Raw genomic sequence first — 18,816 nt, 5'->3', positions numbered from 1 at the left:
ATTAGCCCCAATCATGTAAAATTGTCCAATTGGAAGATAGTAATGTTGAGATTTTTGTCATATTATTTTAAAGTATATCCACTGTTCTCTACACTAAAAAGCTTACATTATTGTCAGCACTTTCCTAAGTCAGAGTGAAGCATTTGATTAGAAATGTTAGAAGAATGCATGCTTGCAAGGCCTTAAGCTTTCTATAGGAGAGTATGAATCAGACTCAATTGCTATGACTAACAAATAAAACAATGTGACAGTCAGATGACGAATATGCTTACCATGACTCAACAAAGCAGTCACAAAAAGGCTAACCACCCCATCTCTGGATCGTGGATATTAACAGTCCCTATAGTTATTAAGCAGTTAATACGCTTTTTAAAAATGCTACATATTTTGATGTGAATTTCTTTGATCTCTTGGTATAAGAAACATTTTGGTTGGATTGAGAAAGTAAGTTTCTTTTTTCTTTTTTTCTAGGTTTATTTCACTAAAGTGTATACAATAGAAAAAAATAGATGCTACCTACTAATAGTTAGAGTTTGTAAGCTTATTGCCTTATTCTGAAGCATCCCATTCAAAATTAATACATCAATTAATCAGGCTACTCCAACTAAAAACAAAATGAACTCAAGTGTAATAAAATAAATAACAAAAAAGAATTAATCTAGAATAGGTATCATCTCTTATTTTAAAGTACAAAAAATTCTAGCATGAACTTTAAGTGAAAAGCATCCATATATCAGCTCCAGAGAGAGCTTAAGTAGCTCATAGCTCAGAAAACACTTCATGTGCAATTTTTTAAAAACTTATGTTTGCTTCTCTTTACCTGTGTTTTACAATAATGTGTTTTAAGAAAAAGAATGATATACTGTTAAGTCCAGAGAACAGATGCATCTATTTCTGTGAGAGCTATTTGGAAAACAGAAACTACTGTAGAAATAAAAAACATATTACAAGAGGGAGAAACAAGTATGAGTAAATAATTGAAATATTTTTAATTGGGGAAAAAATAAGTACGCTATGATTTTTTTAGAAAATTGTCAAATTCTTAAACTAGAATAAATCTCAGTCAAATTATGTTTAAACTTACCACTTCATAGATGAATTTATTATAAGAGTGCCCAATGGATTTTTTCAATATTAAGTAAATTATATAATCTCTTTAAGACTAAGAATCATATTACTTTTCTGTTTATACCCTAACAAACTTAGTGCGGTGCTTTGCACACAATAGGTATTTAAATAGCATAATTAATTAATTGATCAGAAACTGTTAGAATCATCAAGGAGATACGCTCTACACCTAGAGGCAATTACCTGAATTGTTGGAAAGTAATTTGGAGACAAAAATGTGGAAAGCGGACAATGTCCCTGAAAATCCAAATCTATAAAGTAAGGGAAAACAGCACATCTATCAAATGATTAAAGTGAAAATAAAATAAAATAAAAATTGGAATTTAGTTATCTGCTTTAATTTAACTGTTAATAATCCACAATGTTCCCCAGCTTAACTGTTTTTCATGTTCTTCAATTGCTTCATAGCACTGAAACAACATGTACATCAAAATAAAATTGTTGTTTGAATAAAAAATTTTCTTTGAAGAAACTGAAAATTAATCAAGCTTTTAAAAAAAAATGATAAAGAGAGAAAGTGATAAAGAGAAGGCCAAGTTGAGAAATGCTGTAAGCCTATGAAATACTGTTGTAAAGGAAAATCTATGATCCTTTTGGAAATATTTGTCTAAGTATGTCATTTCGGGACAGCTCCCTGCCACATATGTAAGTTTTGTTGGAAACTGTGTTCATTTCTGCACTGTCAGGATGGGATCATTTTGTATAGTTTACAACGTGGACAGGCCCTCAGGGGAGGGAAAGCCTAATTTTTCACTTTCTGGTTTTGCTTGGCTAATCCTAGATTAATACTGCCTACAATAAAACTTGGGTTGTCCTAACAGATTCTGAGAAAAACAAAAATCAGATTAAAAAATATAATTTAGTAGAAGAATGAGATTCTACACAAAGACCTCTGCATTGCAATGTACATTCACCACCCCAATTCAAGACAATAGACTTCAAGGACTCTTCCATTGACTTTTAAATTCCATAAAGCACTGAGATTTTTCTTTTCTATTCTTCTCTTTTTACTAATATAATAGAAAGAATACACCTTTGACTATATCTTCACATTATACATTTTTTCAAAAACACTTTTGGATCTAATCTGTGGGATTGTCTTTACAATCATTTTATGAGACATGAAGGAAAATTGGAATCATTACTTTGTATTCACATTTTGTTTTTTGATGCAGTGTCACACAATTTTACTTATTTAATCCTACTTATTCACCAGAAATTGCAACAAATCGTTTTTGGCAGTTAAAAAAATTAAACCTACTCTCAATAGGTTCACCAGTGGAAACAGTGAAAATAATGCTTCAAACAAATATGTAATTGAGAGGGAAAAGAATGAACTAAACCTAGCTACTCCGATGTTTTCATTGATGAGGAAAACACTCATTTAAATATAAAGTTTCTGATCTGTTTGAAAGCATTCAGGGCTACTAAATTCAACTTAATACATGGGGATTGAAAGAATGGGTCCTGGAATCAGATTTCCTGGGTTTGAATCTTGGCTCTGTGTTCACTAAGCATGTGGTCTTTGGGAAGTCATTTTACTCATTTGCAAAACAGGTATAGCATTAGTCATGCTCACAGGGTTGTAGTGAAGATTAAATAAATTATATGTACATGTTATATATTTTACTTATATATTCTATTTTTATATATTATATTAAATACATATAAAAATAAATACATACCAATAAAACTTAGAATAAGGCTGGCACATAGTAAATATTAAATAAAACCTGCTATTATTATTATTATTATTCAGGGCTTTCTTTATTGTTTTAATTATGGACAATTGTCCACAATTATTTTTTCATGAAAATAACCTTCTTCCTACTAATAAAATCAAAACATGAAAACCCAATTCATAATTGAGCACCTTATGTGCCAGGAACTTCATCAGGCATTAGATATTTATTATTTTTCAAATTTTATTTTGAGATGATTGAATCTCTCTGCATTAACACTCTTTAGGGCTAAGCACTTAAATGACACAGTCAGAAACAATTTCTGAGAATATTTTAATTGTGGGAGACACTATTCCTCTTCCTCACTCAACCCCATTCCTTGCCTTTATCTATGCAAACTAACATTTATAAGCCAAGCATTTTCTTATAAGCTTTAAAAAAAATTATCTTTTGGATGGTGATCCAAAATAAACAGTTCAAATAAGATATCCTTTGGGAAAATGTTAATAAACTTGCCCTGGCAAATTATTTGAGTTTCCTTGTATTACTTTCATTTGGCAGGGATTTTATTTGGGGATTTAAAAAAAAAAGAAAAGAAGAAAAATATCATAAAACTTTACAGATGCATATTTTTATTCTAAAGTGATGATTTTCTTATAAAACCACTATTCCAGGTTGAGAATTAAGAAGCCTTTAATTTAAATTTAGATTATATAAATTAGACTAGGAAAATAATGGCATCACCAGAAAGCTTAGAATAGGTCAGTACTTCCTGAGCACTTACTTACTGAGTGAGTACCTTCTCTTTGAGACTACATGCAAGGTACCAGAGAAACAGTGACCACCAGAACAGACACAGCCCTTTCCCCGTGGAGCTTTCATTCTTGCAGAAAATATAAAATAATAATTATGAGTAATCAAGTAAATTATCATAATAAGTAAATAACTACCAGAAAATAATGAGAGAAAATAACTGAACTAATGGCCACTTCAGGAATGTGCCCATTCAATATGACCCATATCTTGGCCTTCTTTTGCAATATTTTAAAATTCTGTGTCTTAAGATTTCTTTACCCCAAACTCTTGATGCCCACTTCCCCTAAGTTCTAAGCTGTTGAGAAGAGGAAATGAGAAGTGTTCTCTTCACCTTTTTTAGCCAAAGAGAACAAAATTTAATTACACCAATGTAGTGTTGGACAAAAACAACTAGGAAGAGAGCTAACACCATGGTTAGCTCTTTTTGCTAACTAGTATGGCTGCAATCATTAACAATTTGGTGAGATTCCAAAACCCACAGCCCCTAGAAGTTTTCCTGGATTCCCTACTTGGAGAAACACTACAAGCAACTTACAGCACACTAAATCAGAAAGGTTGGCCTGGAAAACCATTTATGTAATTTCTCTGCCTTTGTTTTGGGGAATCTTCCAAGTGAAGTGTCTAGAGAATCAGATATAATTTTGAGCAGGGTATGCTAACGTGGCTTCAACAATGATTTTACTTTTCTTGTAATTTTGCACCTGACATCATTTTTTCCAGTGGTGTGTCATGCTGTCCCAATTGACTGTCTGGCCATATTTTGCTCTGGTGTCTGCTATAGCAAAAAGTGCAGATATAAAGTTACCTTCTTCAACCTGATGTTAATTTCAGTGAAATCTCTCAAGATGCATCCTCTCCCCTTTTCCTCCGCTAAAGCTATATGATTTCAAAGAGTCCATCAGTTCTTGATTATATTTTGAATAGGAAAGAGTAACTCTCTGATATTTTAAAATATTTCAAGAGACTTATTTTAGCTTAGGCTTTCTTCTTAATTAGTTAGTCATCACAATTAATAACTAGCTAACATATTTCCTTCTTATTTCTTCCGTTCCCCACCATAAAAATATGTTTTCTTTGAAACGTACTTTTATTTGAAGTACACCACTTCAAACTGGGAGATGGAGAGGGCCAAGGAATTTTCATACAATCCTATGCAGTTTGATCACATAGTGCCTCCAACTATAACCTTTAGCTGTTGGCCTCTCACTGCTAGTCATACCCTAACTGATATTTTAGGAGTGACCATTTCAGCTCACACCAAGCAACAATCAAGAGTGATACAACCCAGATGTTGAATCTAGGTCAATGAGGCTGCTCACTTTGGAGCTGACCTTGACCCAAACAACCGAAAACTGGATTCCAACTCCTACACACAGGGGTCCTCTCAAGAATACTATTACCTGCTTCTATATATTCCTTGGCATACTCAACTAACCCAACTGGCATTTCTATACTTCTCCGGGGAATTTAAACCAATAAAGCAAGCAATACGAAAAAAGGCATTCAACATTTGTCTTACATTATGTGTGGGGTGCCTGTATTTGTGGAAGAGGAGGAAAATGTCAGTATTTTGATGACTTGATTATTTTACATTTTTTTTTCCTTTTTAGAATTTTTACTGCAAGGAAATTGAGTCAAGGGAAGTGAAACAGTTCAAAAGTGTAAGAACTCCTCGTTGAAGTATTTTCTTCTTATGATACTCACTTATATGTCATTTAAAAATTTTTATCCCCAAAATAAAACAGATGAAAATCATGATGCATTTCTAGCTCAATTATTTAAATTGATTTTGAAATTAACTTTTGACTTTCTTGTCATTCTTTCTTATCATCCTTGGCAAATTACCTGTGTTTCTTTCCATTTAAAAAAATTTTTTTTTTTTTTTAGTGGTCTCTTACTTGTGATACTTGTGGTAAACACAGAGTTTGACTGTTTTCAATTTGTTTGCTAACTAGTTCTATTGTTTACTTTTTTTTTTCAATTTTAGAAATAAATTCATAACATCTGGAAGTCTTAAAAACCAATTATAAATCCAAAGACTTCCTACACTGGAAAGAATGACCTTCCTTTATTCAGAGTGATGGAAATACTGGGAATAATTAATTTATTAAAAATTACATGAGTTCTAAAGGATACCAAGGAAATAGATTACTTCACATGCATTCTGTTGGATTAAGTGTTTTCTATTGTAAATCATGACACTTGACACTTATTAATTGCATACTCTATGTAAGGCACTGTAGTAGTTACTATTGGGTATAAAATGATGATTAAACCTGAATCTTGCTTTCAGTAGCTTTCAGTCTAGCAAGAGAGATAAAACACCATAAATTAAAAGAAACTAAGAGCCATGGGAAAGCTAAGGAAGATTAGAGGAGGAGGAGAATTATCTCAACACGGAGAATCAGAGAGATTTCCTAAATTAGGTGATGTTTGGGTTGGGTGTTAAAAATTGAGTAGGACTCGACCATATGGAGTTGAGGAAGGCTCGTTTCAGACAGGAAGGCAGCATAAGGAAAGGCATGGATACAAATAAATATGTTAGGTATTGGAGAAAGAGAGCCATTTGATTCTCATTAGTCAGATGTTTTGACCTAATCACTTCATGAAATGTACCTAAGATCTGTGAAATGATGAAGGGTAGAGGCAGATTCTTGGTATGGGTCCTGTAAATTTTAAGAGATTCTTATATTATTAAACACTTAACTTTTCCCACACACTTTTACTTATTTACTTTTCAGTAAGTCTAAAATCTCAAGGGGCACAGCATCACGTGGATTCTGTGTCCAGTGGCCTTTGCAGGAAGATTGCTTCAGAATTTGGCACAAACCATGCCACTGTTTCCATGAGCACAAGTGGACTGACTTTTCCCCACATTTTTTTCGGTTTTGTCTGGTCTGCCACCAGGAGTCACTGTGTTCTTTGCTTTGTATATAAAAGAACATTTCTTGTCAAAATAGGATTCAGTTTTATTTCAGGTATTAGCGTCTTCAGTTTTAAGAAAAGCTGGGTGGTACTCCCTCTTGTTCTGGAGATCCCACTTACGCCAGCAAAAATGGCCTTGGACCACAACCTTCCAGACATATCTGCATTTTAGAAATTCTATTCCCAGAGGGCGTCCACATGTACCAAGATGGCAGAAAGAGAATGCCTAATATTTCAACTACTTCATTCCAATCCAGTCATTCTTTTTTTATATTTATGACCTATTACCTATGATCTACACAGGACTGTTTGCTGCTGTGCATGATTTTTACAAGAGTGGTTTTTTTTGTTTGTTTGTTTGTTTTTTTGCGGTATGCTGGCCTCTCACTGTTGTGGCCTCTCCCGTTGCGGAGCACAGGCTCCGGACGCGCAGGCTCAGCGGCCATGGCTCACGGGCCTAGCCGCTCCGCGGCATGTGGCATCTTCCCGGACCGGAGCACGAACCCGTGTCCCCTGCATCGGCAGGCAGACTCTCAATGTGCATGATTTTTAAAAGGGGATGGGAATAAAAAATAAGAATATCCTATATGCAGGAATAAAATAAATACATAAATAAACATAAATATAAAGCAAAGTTATAAAAATGGACATTGTCACATGAAAGCTAAGACTCCCGAGGGCAACACATCCTTTGGAACAAAAGCAGCCTATTTACCATAGCTTCCTTCCACCAAGGATCTAATATTGGAATTATTCCATATACCAATAACATGCCTAAATATAAAGCTTCTTTAAACATGATTTAATGTATAGACAAAAATGCAGTCTTCAGACAATCAAGCAGAATATCTGTTACATGAGCAGTAATGCTGACCTGAAGAGGGGTTAGTTGTACAGAGTAACAGTCATAATAAGTTACACCTGGAAAGGTCACATTTGCCTCCATTTACTTGGTGAGAGAGAAGCAGGTGGCTCTAAATTTCTTTGTCCTAAAGAATTATTTGGATTAAGAGACCCTACATATGGCCCCCCATGGAATATCTGAATATAAAAATATTGAGAGGAATTAAAATCACTCTCCATTTGAAGCATGTAAATCCAATAAATTTGGCTTTGGCCTATCTCATGCTTCTATCAGAAGATCGTAATTTGGGCTTTCTTTTTATCTTCAGACAGAATTGGCTTCATTTGAAAAGCTATTGCAGCTGTGTTGGATACTGCTGAAAATTCCTAAGTATGACTCAGATGACAAATTATATTTGATAGAGAGTCTGGTGGGATTTGCAGAGTGGAGCTTCAATCCTGAGAATGATTAAGTTAACTGAAGACCCAACAGGGAACTTCTGAACTCCTACAAGACGTTACTCCCAGACTCTGTGTCACCTTTGTGACAAAATTTATAAAGTAATCACACTGTTCTGAAATGAGTCAGTATGTTAGGTAATGAGATAGATTCCAATTTTCTGTGAATTTTCAAATATAATTACAATAATTATGATGGCAAATAAATATCATTGAAACATAAGTATATAAAGACTTCATTCTAGGAGGACATAATCATAATACTTCATAAACTTTCACAATTCAAACATGTACATTAAAGCAGTTTCCAGGGGACTTCCCTGGTGGTGTAGTGGTTAAGAATTCACCTGCCAGTGAGGGGGACACGGGTTCCATCCCTGGTCCGGTCCCTGGTTCTGTCCCTGGTGCCACATGCCACGGAGCAACTAAGCCTGTGCGCCACCACTACGGAGCCTGCGCTCTAGAGACCGTGAGCCACAACTACTGAAGCCTGTGTGCCTAGGGCCCGTGCTCTGCAGCAAGAGAAGCCACTGCAACCAGGAGCCCCTGCTCACCGCAACTAGAGGAAGCCCGCGCACAGCAACAAAGATCCAATGCAGCCAAAAATAAAAAAATTAATTAATTATTTTTTTAAAGCAGTTTCCAGGAAATTTTACTTGCTCAAATTTTAGTCAATCTTTAAAAGTATATGTGAATATATTAAAAATATATTTGCATATATATAAGCATATACACAGACACACATATAGACACACAAACACAGATGTGAATTCTCTTGCATGCCCTAAGATTGAACTCCATCATTCAGTATAAATTAATGAGGATTTACTCAAAACTTCTAAAATTACAACAACACTGGAAATTAAATGATGATCCAAAATCAGAATATTTCTTTTTAAAGACTAGTGATGAGCTGAAATCAGAATATTTCTTTTTAAATTGGTCATTAACTCTACAACTGTATTCTCTCTCCATCTTTTTACAATCCCTCATTAGAAAAAAAAAATGTATTCACCCAATTCCTAAATTGCATAAAAATATTGTTACCACATCAGTGACTAACTCAAGTGGAAAACATGGTGAAAAAAAGTTGGAAAGCATGCTATTTAATTCCAATGAGTAATTTTGAGGTCATGTAACCTCATTGAACTTTCTGTTCAATCTTGGGGTAGTTTTCAGCTGAAAAATACCAGGAGAGAAATGCAGAACCTCAGGCTTAACAGCAAACGATACAAAAAATAGATAAGAATAGAGATACTTAGTGTTTCCAAAATGAGTACGTGTAGCACACTTCATTTTACTAAACATCAAGGAAATGTGAGTCCTGTCCAAAAGTAAAATTTCTAGGTTAAAGAGAAGTGGTTATCAATATAGTTCTATAGGAACAAAAATAAGGGGACAATTAACTCTACTTTAGGGAATAAGAGGAAATTACAGGGTCTTGAAGAACTGATCATAGTAATCATTCAGAAATTTGCCTGTCATGTCCCACTACCAATCTCATTGCCTCAATCTTAGATATACCTGTGGTTAGAAGCGCCCCAGTCATTCAATACAACATGACATTTGCAACCACATTTTGGCTCTACTACACACATATTGGTATTTGTTTACATTATTTTAAAGGGAACACATCTCTCCAAACATGTTTTCACCACATAAAGTGAACTGACCCACCTCTCTAGGAATAGCAAAGAAAACTTGCATTGTATTTTACAATTGTAAATTATCCTATTTTAGGCTGCAATTCTGCTATGGATTCAGTATATTTTTAAGTGAATCCTACCACAGATACATTTTAAATGGTTTTACAGCGATTTGAAAGCATATAGAAAATGTCCATTAAAAAATGCACCTCCTTTGCTTAAAGAAGAAAGTTATATATGAAGCAGTATGAGAGAGAGAGAGAGACAGAGAGAGAGAGAGAGAAAGAGAGGGAGAGACTTCTCTTCCATGTGTTTTTCGTGATGGAGATAATTGATTTTCTTATCGCTATTGTAGAAAGCACTGCTGACATTCACTGGCTTACTGAATTCATCACAGCTGTGTTTATGCATCTCTCCCAAGCTCCATTTTCCACTGAACTGGAAAAGATTTGAATTTTTGTTTGATAATCTGCCACACCCTTGCTTTCCCTCATCTTTTCAGTTACCCTCTTCGTTAAAGGAGAACCAGATTAATCAGTGCTTTAGTTGGTGCAGGTGTTTAGATTTGTGTTAAAACTCTAAATGTGATCCAGACAGCAAAATGACATGTCTCTGTGAACTGGTTAATATCAGGGAAGTCAGGGATGTATAGAAATCAATGTGTGTCTAGATTACTACAAGGACATCAGCCCTTGGATTGCATAATAGAATTCAACACTGTCTGTATTTTGTCCAGTTGTGATACCAGCTGAGATCCACATCCATCTAGACACCTTATTAGAAAACATTTTGACATGAAGAGGAAAATAAGATCTGGGACATAGAATACAAAGGATCCTGGTGCAGGACCTCCAGATATGCTTGCGGTAGTGAAGAATGCCAAATCAGAAAATCTGGAGTATGATATTTATCTCTGGATCTCTCATGGATACCTTAAAACACAACAATTATTTTTTTATGCAAAGTATCAGCTAACTTTTTAAAAATGAGTACATCAATCATGAATTTTTCTCATGAGTATAAAACTTTTATTTGAATAGATAACCAAATTAAGAATTTTAGGACAAACCAAAAATACAATAGAAATTGTATATGTAATGCCTGAAATAAAGCATAAAAAGCATTATTTAAAACTAATGTATCTAATTTTCCACATTGGAAACCAATTCTAATGAAGAAATTTAATAAATTTCAACTTTTATTGATCATGTACATAAGATAAGATAATGAATACAGATATATAAATTATTTTATGCAAGTGTCAGAGACACCAGGAGAAAAATGAATCATGTTTCTGAATTGGTTTGAACACAAGGGGATTTTTTTTTAATATAAAGTGAAGATGATTGAAAGACAGAAAAATGTATATAACAGTCTTTTCCCCCAACAACTCCACTATGATCCAATAGCAAAGCTTATTTTCATGACTGTTCAATTGTTACTTTTTTTCCCTCAAATAGTGTATCTCTGGTCTAAAATCAGAAGATGTACAAGAGATTGGTCCAACTAGTTTTCTTTTCCTGTCACCAGATGATGTCATCTACACTTGGACATCTTTGTGCTTTTAGTAGCTGGGCCTGTAGGGAGGCAAGTGTACAACTGTCCTCTCTTATAGAATAGATGTACACCTACAATTATACAAATAACATGTAAATTGAGTAAAAAATTATGTAACATGAATTGGGAGAAAGAGAAAGAAGAAGATGAAAACAGTTGTAACGGAGGAAAGTCTTGAACTGGGTATTAGAGAAGTGACTTCCATGAATTGGTGTGAGATGGGGAGAATTTTACGTGCGCATACATGCATGGAGATGGGCATGGCTAAGTTGACATGGAAAAAATAAAATAAATGCATGTGACCTTGATTAGAATTGAATAGCTCATGTAGAATAGAGAGATGAATGAAGGAACTATGGACTGATGATTAGGGTATAAAGAAATATAGTGATTAATAGAAATAACTTGGTACTGTGGACAAGCACATTTTTCTTGCAAAAATTTATCAAAGACCTATAAATAGTATTTGCCCCTCTTTAAAATATGACCCAGAAATTACTCCCCATATCCAGAAATACATTGAAAATCTATGTTAACGTGGCCTGGAAATTATACATACAAAAGTCTAAATTGAGAAATATTTATACTAATATTTATACCAATCTAGATAAAATGAGAACTTTTGGTACTCTTTTGATATTTCATGTGATAAGCTCTTTCTCTTTCTGTTTCTTACAAAGTCAAGACATGAAGGGCTAAATTTTTCTCTAGAAAAATCCGTTTCAGCTTTTACAAGCAGTACAAAATTTGCACTCTCACAAGGAATTACTCTTTGGCTGGCTAAAGAAATTTGTGACAAATAGAAACAGCTATAGATTAGTAGCTAACTTTTAAGGTGCCATTCAAACATATCTTAGATACTTAGTCTTTTGACATTTGCCTGAAACTGAATTTCCAGGACCCAGAGTGGGTGGACAAACAGAGGCTTTTCTTCCAGTTAATCTTTTACAGTTCCCTATTTAAATTGAGTTAGGGTGGATTCTGGCAAAATCCCAATATAAAAGTCTTCTAGGAAGATCAGGTTGGCAAATTAGTCATGCCCAAGAAAAGGGCATCAAGAAATTTCTCAAAATGATGCAGTTGTTAATAAGGGGAGATAAAAAAATACCCACATCTAAGTCTTTTATTAAAACTCAAGGCAGAGCTTTTTGATATACATTCTTAAGTTGTGCAAAGACACGTATGACTAAAATATGAAACAAACTTATACACACACATATAGACACAAGCTCCAGATGTGCAATTTCTCCTAAGTTGTGTGTTGTGTCTTCCATAAGGGAAAAAGACATATTAATCATTTCTTTTACTGCTCAGGGGATGGGTGCTGCTCTCATATTTCAGAAAGGGGCTGGAGAGCGAGGGAAGCCAAACTTTTTCCTATTTAAGGCCAAAGCACAGGAATCTCAGTGGCTGAGTTTTATGACGGGCCCGGTGCTGAAGGGCAGGGAACAACTGATGGTGCTACTCTGAGCTGCTTTGCTTTTCTCCTTTTTGCACAAAGAGTCTCATGTCCGATATTTAGACATGATGAGCTTTGTGCAAAAGGGGATCTGGTTACTTTTCGCCCTGCTTCATCCCACTGTTATTCTGGCACAACAGGAAGGTGAGTAGGTACCGATTTCAAGAAACTTTATGGGGTTTTTGCCTTTACTTCTCTTTACAAATCAGTATAAAGGGGAAACCAGTCTCCTAAAAGCTAATTTCCTCTGTCAGCTCCCAGCTGTGAAACATAGAACCGACCAGGGTGGTGCTTTTTACATTTGCTTAAAGAGAATACTGTCCGTTTTGTATTTAAAAGTTCTCTGGTTGTTGAAGATAAAGATGTTCTTGTACTAACTTGTTTTCACGTTAATGGTACTGGAAACTTTTTTAAATGGCTTTACAAAGTTCCCCTCCTGGATTGTTAACATCGTGGAATGCTTCCCTAAGCAGTCTGGAAGTTATTGGTCTCTTGTTATACCTTTATGCTCTCCTTTGTATGCTGGATTCTTTGTCAGCATAGAGCATTAAGCATTGTTTACCCAGTAAGATAATGCATCTGAAAAATAGCATGCATTAAGGATAGTCTAAAGGAAAACACTACACATTATTAGAACCACTGAAATATATTTCTGTAAAATGGCAACAAGGTAATATCTGCAACGTTCTTTAAAGGTTCAAACTGTAAAAAAGTTTCATTGTTCCTGTTGGTATTCAGTTTCAAGCACTTACATGGTTGATTAATACGTATCTTCTAATAATTTATTGTTAAGGGCCTAGTGTTTTCTGCATGTTCTACATTTTAACTGCATTTACATTGACAAAGAGAATATTTATGAAAATATTTTCAACAGGAATGTTTGACTTTTCTGCCAACAAGGTAAAGATATTAGTACTCTTTGACTTCAAAAAGTTGATTTGTTCTATTTTCTAATAAGTGCAAATGATGGTTCTCATGTTCTAATTTCCTCAAAACCATGTTTGGTTCATTATCTTACTGTGTGAAAATATTTATTTTAATTCATATGTTTCTCAGAGTCATTAAAATACCAGACATATTGGAATTAAACCTTTCATAGAAATAAGTCTTTAAATGCTAAGTTTGAAGATACTAGAAGAAATCATTACACATTCATTTCTATGTGCACATAATACAAAAATGCTTACATTTAAACCTATAGTTTTTGCAAACATAGTGTCTGAAAACAGTTTTTCATTTTTAATGTCAGATATCTTTAGTGTCCTATAGGTTGTATATGGAAGTAGGAGGGAAACACCCAATGATATTTCTTCAGTTATATTCAGACCATGGCCACAAACGAAAAGAAACATCCATATTCCTTGTTCCCTTAATTTCCTCTCCTCCTTTTTCCTCTCCTCCCTTCCTTTCTCCACCTTCTTATCTCTCCACCCCTTTTGACTCCTTTAGACCTCTTCCCCCTTGTCATTCCTTCACTCATCACCCCACCCCCTTCCTAGGCAAGACCATCTCTCCTCCTCCTTCCCCACTTCCTCTATCACCCCCGCCCTCATCCCCTAGTGCCCACCGTGTGGCTTCATCTCTTTTCTTTCTTCCCTCCTCTTGTCTCCTCCCCCTTTCTTTCCCTTGAATTCTCAATTCTCTTTCTTCTGTTCCTCTCCTCTTCTCCTCCCCATTCTATTCTCCCAGAAGATGCCACAACCCCTAGTCCTTCCTTGGCTAAAATACCAAATGACTTCTACCACACCTCCACCTCAATCAAGACTTTTACCTTTTTAAAACTCCTTAAATTCTGCTAATTTCTGGGAAAAAAATCACAAAGTTCTCATTTGTTGGAAAGACTGCAAACATTTAATGTTTAGTTCAAAAGAGTGACAAAATATTTGTGGTTGCCTCGTGGTTACAATCTTTTATAATCATTATGACTATTTTTCTTCTCAATCCCACTTCAGAGGGGAAAAAAGTGTTTGATACCTACAGGATCTTTATATCACATAAGTTCTTTTTATTTTCCCTTTTCCCTTTAGCTGCAGAACATAATAAAAAACTATGAAATTTTGCTGATCCATTTGTATGCTTTTATGCTCAAAAGAAGTTGTAAAGGATTTTGTTCAGTTTGCTGCTTTTGTTTCTCATGAAAAAAGATGTTTAAGTTTTTTTTGAGATAGTAACATCTTATGTTCCCTGGAGGTTTTACAAAACAAGGCCAAAAATTGCTGGTAGATTAGTTTTGGGGAGGTTACAGGAGGTGGTTGAATATACAGCACATTGAGAATAGTCATATATAGTTCTGGGATATGGGTTTCTTATAAATGCCCTGAGAATCCCAGAAGCAGAACAGCTCCAATAAGCACTAACTTCTAGTCTACTCACAAGAATATTCTAGAGCATAAAACATGTCCTCACAAAGAATTTTGGTCTTTTTACAAATCTGTGAAAGTTCTATCTAATTCATGTATTTTCTTCTACCAATGGAGAAATATGTTCTATTTTATATTTCCTGTAGTTTATAAACATGCCAGATTTTAAGCACAAAGACTTGCCACCTGACAGACAGTTACCATTTGCATAACCAATGCCAACATAAATGTTACACAGCTGGATTCCGTACTTTATAATGAGATTTTTAAAATATCACGTGTGTGAATTTTAAATATTAAACACTACTTTCCTAAGAAAATAGGTATATTACTGATAAAATATTGTCAAACACACATACTCAAACACAAACACATGGTAGCAATATTCAAAGACTTTTAGGAAATGGGCTTGAATGTTATGACCATTTTCAAAATTCCATATATAACTATTCCACATATAATATATAACTATTTTTGTGAATATTTGTCAAGTTTCTGATTTTTTAGACTATTTGACATATTTTAGTTACTGCTTATTAAATAGATAAAAGGATAAAAAGTTATTACTAAGTAATATTGCTTCATTAGGGCAGGGAGATAAACTTTATTTTAATTAAAAGTGTTCTAATGTTTGAGCTTATATTTAGTTACTCGGCTAATTACACTGTGATAATGAACTGTGGGCATTTAATTGTTTTAGAATTAAAGTCCACTGTAAATGGACTCAGAGAAATCAGTTCCTTATCACAGGTTATGAGAGTCTATTTTCTTTTACATTAATTTCCATTATGCTTTAAGAGGGGGTTTGTTACTGATCAAGCACACTTTGAATTGCTAAATCTACTTTTTAAATAGGAGGCTCATCTAAAATTTAAGCAGAAATTATCTTCAGCTCTGTAAAAATATAAATTCCAAGAAAATAAAATATTGGTACAAAATTTTGTGTTTTTCATTAATGATACCTTGCATTTCCTCCCCACCTCTAGAGTATTCAACATCAGATGATCTAAAGGCCTCTAAGAAAATAGATATTCTGATTAAATTCTGAAATTAAACATCTCTGTATTGTAAGAGAAAAGAACAAAGCCACTGGAACAATTCTGGAAAAGGAAGACTGTGGTTATGTGCTTCTAACTAATTCAGATTCTTGGGTTGATGTCTTATCTACAGGCTCATTATAAAAAATCAAGAACCACTGGATATGAGTTTTCTAGGAGTAGAGTTGAGACTAAAAGCCCTCACAAAAGTCTCTGTTCCACACCTACAGAGTTGCATACCAGAACTTGAGTAGTCACTCAGGGAGAAGAGTGCCATCTACTGAAACCCCATGGTTTCCATTGTGGATGACTGGTGCAGCGTTCCAAAGATTATGTAGCTCAGTTCTTTCATTCTGTAACATCAGATGATCTCACCACCTTGAAGTGATTAAAGTGGATTGCTTAAGAGTTAAAGTTTTAAAGATGAAAGATGTTATTGCCTTTGCTGGACATGAAGAACATTTGTAAAGTTTCCAGGTCTACAATAACTTTCTGGAAACGTCTCAGTGAGCTGTTTCTCGTAAAACAATTTTTCTTGGAAAAAAGTGTAGTGCTGTTGTTTTCTACATTCAAAAGAAAAAATAAAATGAAATAGAAAAGAGAGGGGTGGTATGATGTAAAAACATCTAGAGTTTTCAAAAGGGAAACTTGGCCTGTTTCATGTCAAGATGACAACGGAAAAAATAAGATAGCAATTCTTACACAAACCATTTGTTAACTGCAGTTTGGGGAGTTACATTAAACACTAGAATTTCTGTCTGTGCCTAATGAAAACACAGCAGAAATGGATTCCTTTCAGATTAACTAATAAAACCGTTGTATTTTCCATGACTGAGGTCAAGAACTGCCGTTTAAAATGTAATCTTAGTGAACAAAATGAAAAGTTCAAAGAAGAGGGCAAAAATTAAAGTGCCCCAAAGATGTAAACATTGAACATAAAGGATTCAGAACCTATTAAAAATTAAATTTGCTTTGAAAAGTCACATTAAGAAATTACTGCTTCAGTAAAATGGCATTTATTTTTCCAAAACTTTGTTTTCTGTAGTATTTGGTGTGGAGGATAGCAAACAGGGACTGTGTTTCTCAAGTTAATTAAAATCAGAGAAACACTCTGGAGCTGCCTGGTATGTTCATAAATGTCCAGGTTCAGAAGGGAAGCTTTTAATGTAGTTAGAAGTTCATTAATATGAATCATTTAGTAACTATATTTTCTGAAAATCAATCTTAGACATCCTAAATATGTTGTTTTGCACTGGATACATAAGCCTTATCTGTTTATTGTTGTTGCCGCTGATAGGACCCTGCTTCTCTGTATCTAGTAAAATGTATGCTGAGTTCCCAGTCCCAGTTAATCCTGTTGGTGGTCTGGATGTCATTAGGGTGGTCTTGGAGATTAAAGTCTTTTTCATAAGGTCAGGAGAAAATAAACAACAGAATTCAACTCCAGATAGTATCTTCTTGTTTTGAGGCCAGATTGAAAAGATATTCTGCAGAAAAATGTTATTCCTTAAAAAAAACAAGAAATAAACCCATCTTTTTAGATTCTGATTTTAAGCATGCAGTATTTAGAAACCATAATGGGACAGAGCTTTGAAGTTAACTTCTTTAATCCCACCCTGCCCTTGAAACTGCAGAAAGGGAATCGAATGTAGTAGTTAAGAGTATGGAATTTAGAGACAGCTTTCCTAGGTTCAAATATTAGCTTTACCTCTTACCATATAAAACCTTGGGAAAATCACTTCATGTCTCTGTATCTCAGATTTCCCACCTGTAAAATGAGGATTATGACAACACCCACCTCAAAGGGCCTGTGGAAAGATTAAGTAAAATAGATATATGAAGCGCTCAGAACAGGGCTTGCAACATAAGAGATACAGATACAAACTCTGCCTAGTATTAGTTTTACTAACACTGGAAAATAAAATTACTGTAAGGAAGAAATTAAAGTACTTAATGATTTAGTGATAAGGAAGGTAAGAATAACATGTTGGTTATTAGACATAAAACTTAAAGATGTTTGCCAACTGTAATTATACAAGTAGAATATATTTTCCTCAGTAATCCTATAATTGATCACTAATCAGATTATATTATAATGTAATTGCTGATTGTTAGGTATATGATACTTTTAATTCTAATTCTCTAATATTTTTTATTTTTCACAGGGCAAAATATTAACCACCTTAAAGGAAATTTCTAATTGGAGACATAAAAATCATATAACTATAAAGAATAAAACAAGGAAACATCTAGAAATGATGATTCATAAAATTTCTTGGTTTTGGGTTTTTGTGGGTTTTTTTGTAGGGGACAAGAATAAGAAGAATCTACCTTGTCCATGCAAAACATTTTAAAATTGAAATTATCTATCTACTTAGGTCTACAGATATTTCCTTCAATCCTTTTTGTTAATTCATCTAACATACTTTAACATACTCTGATTAATAATAAGCAGCCAAAACATATTTATTAAAATGTGTGTTCTTCAAACATAAGTATCATTTAAAAGCCAAACATATTTCAGTTGGAAGCTATATGAACTCCTTTTGCTCACACTTACAAAATGTTCAACTTTCTACAGTAAACAGGAAAATAATGTTACGATAATTTGCATATCACATCTGTTATTTTTAGATTTTCAGATTAAAGAAAACCTACTCTCTGAAGAGGATTCAATAAGAAGAGAAGAGAAAAAAAATTAAACTTATCACTCAAGCTAAATTAACAATTTGATTGGATGCTTTAAGGCATATTATTTTTACTCCAAAAATGTAATTAAGACAAACATAACTTGCATTATTTTTTAGTCACTACAGTAAAATTCCATCAAATCAGCATAAATTAACATTTGAAGAATGGAAACCAAAACAACAAAAAGGAAAGTTTTTAAGAACATCTGAAAAT

At 34.0% G+C, this 18,816-nt stretch overlaps 1 protein-coding gene and 1 pseudogene across 1 annotated transcript in view; one reads left to right on the top strand and one right to left on the bottom strand.

The window, feature by feature from the left end:
* Positions 1-6,372: 6,372 nt before the first annotated feature.
* On the bottom strand, positions 6,373-6,710 carry LOC132427858 (large ribosomal subunit protein eL33 pseudogene; annotated as a pseudogene).
* A 5,771-nt stretch (positions 6,711-12,481) lies between these two features.
* COL3A1 (collagen type III alpha 1 chain) overlaps positions 12,482-18,816 on the top strand; it is a 38,731-nt gene continuing 32,396 nt past the window's right edge. The window contains exon 1 of the mRNA XM_060016454.1: positions 12,482-12,659. Within this exon, the coding sequence (XP_059872437.1) occupies positions 12,581-12,659 (79 nt within the window). The 5' untranslated portion in view covers positions 12,482-12,580. The remainder of the gene's footprint in view (positions 12,660-18,816) is intronic.

This window comes from Delphinus delphis, chromosome 7 (genome assembly GCF_949987515.2).
Source record: "Delphinus delphis chromosome 7, mDelDel1.2, whole genome shotgun sequence".
NCBI lineage: Eukaryota > Metazoa > Chordata > Mammalia > Artiodactyla > Delphinidae > Delphinus > Delphinus delphis.
This window is presented reverse-complemented; position numbering and strand designations above follow the sequence as displayed.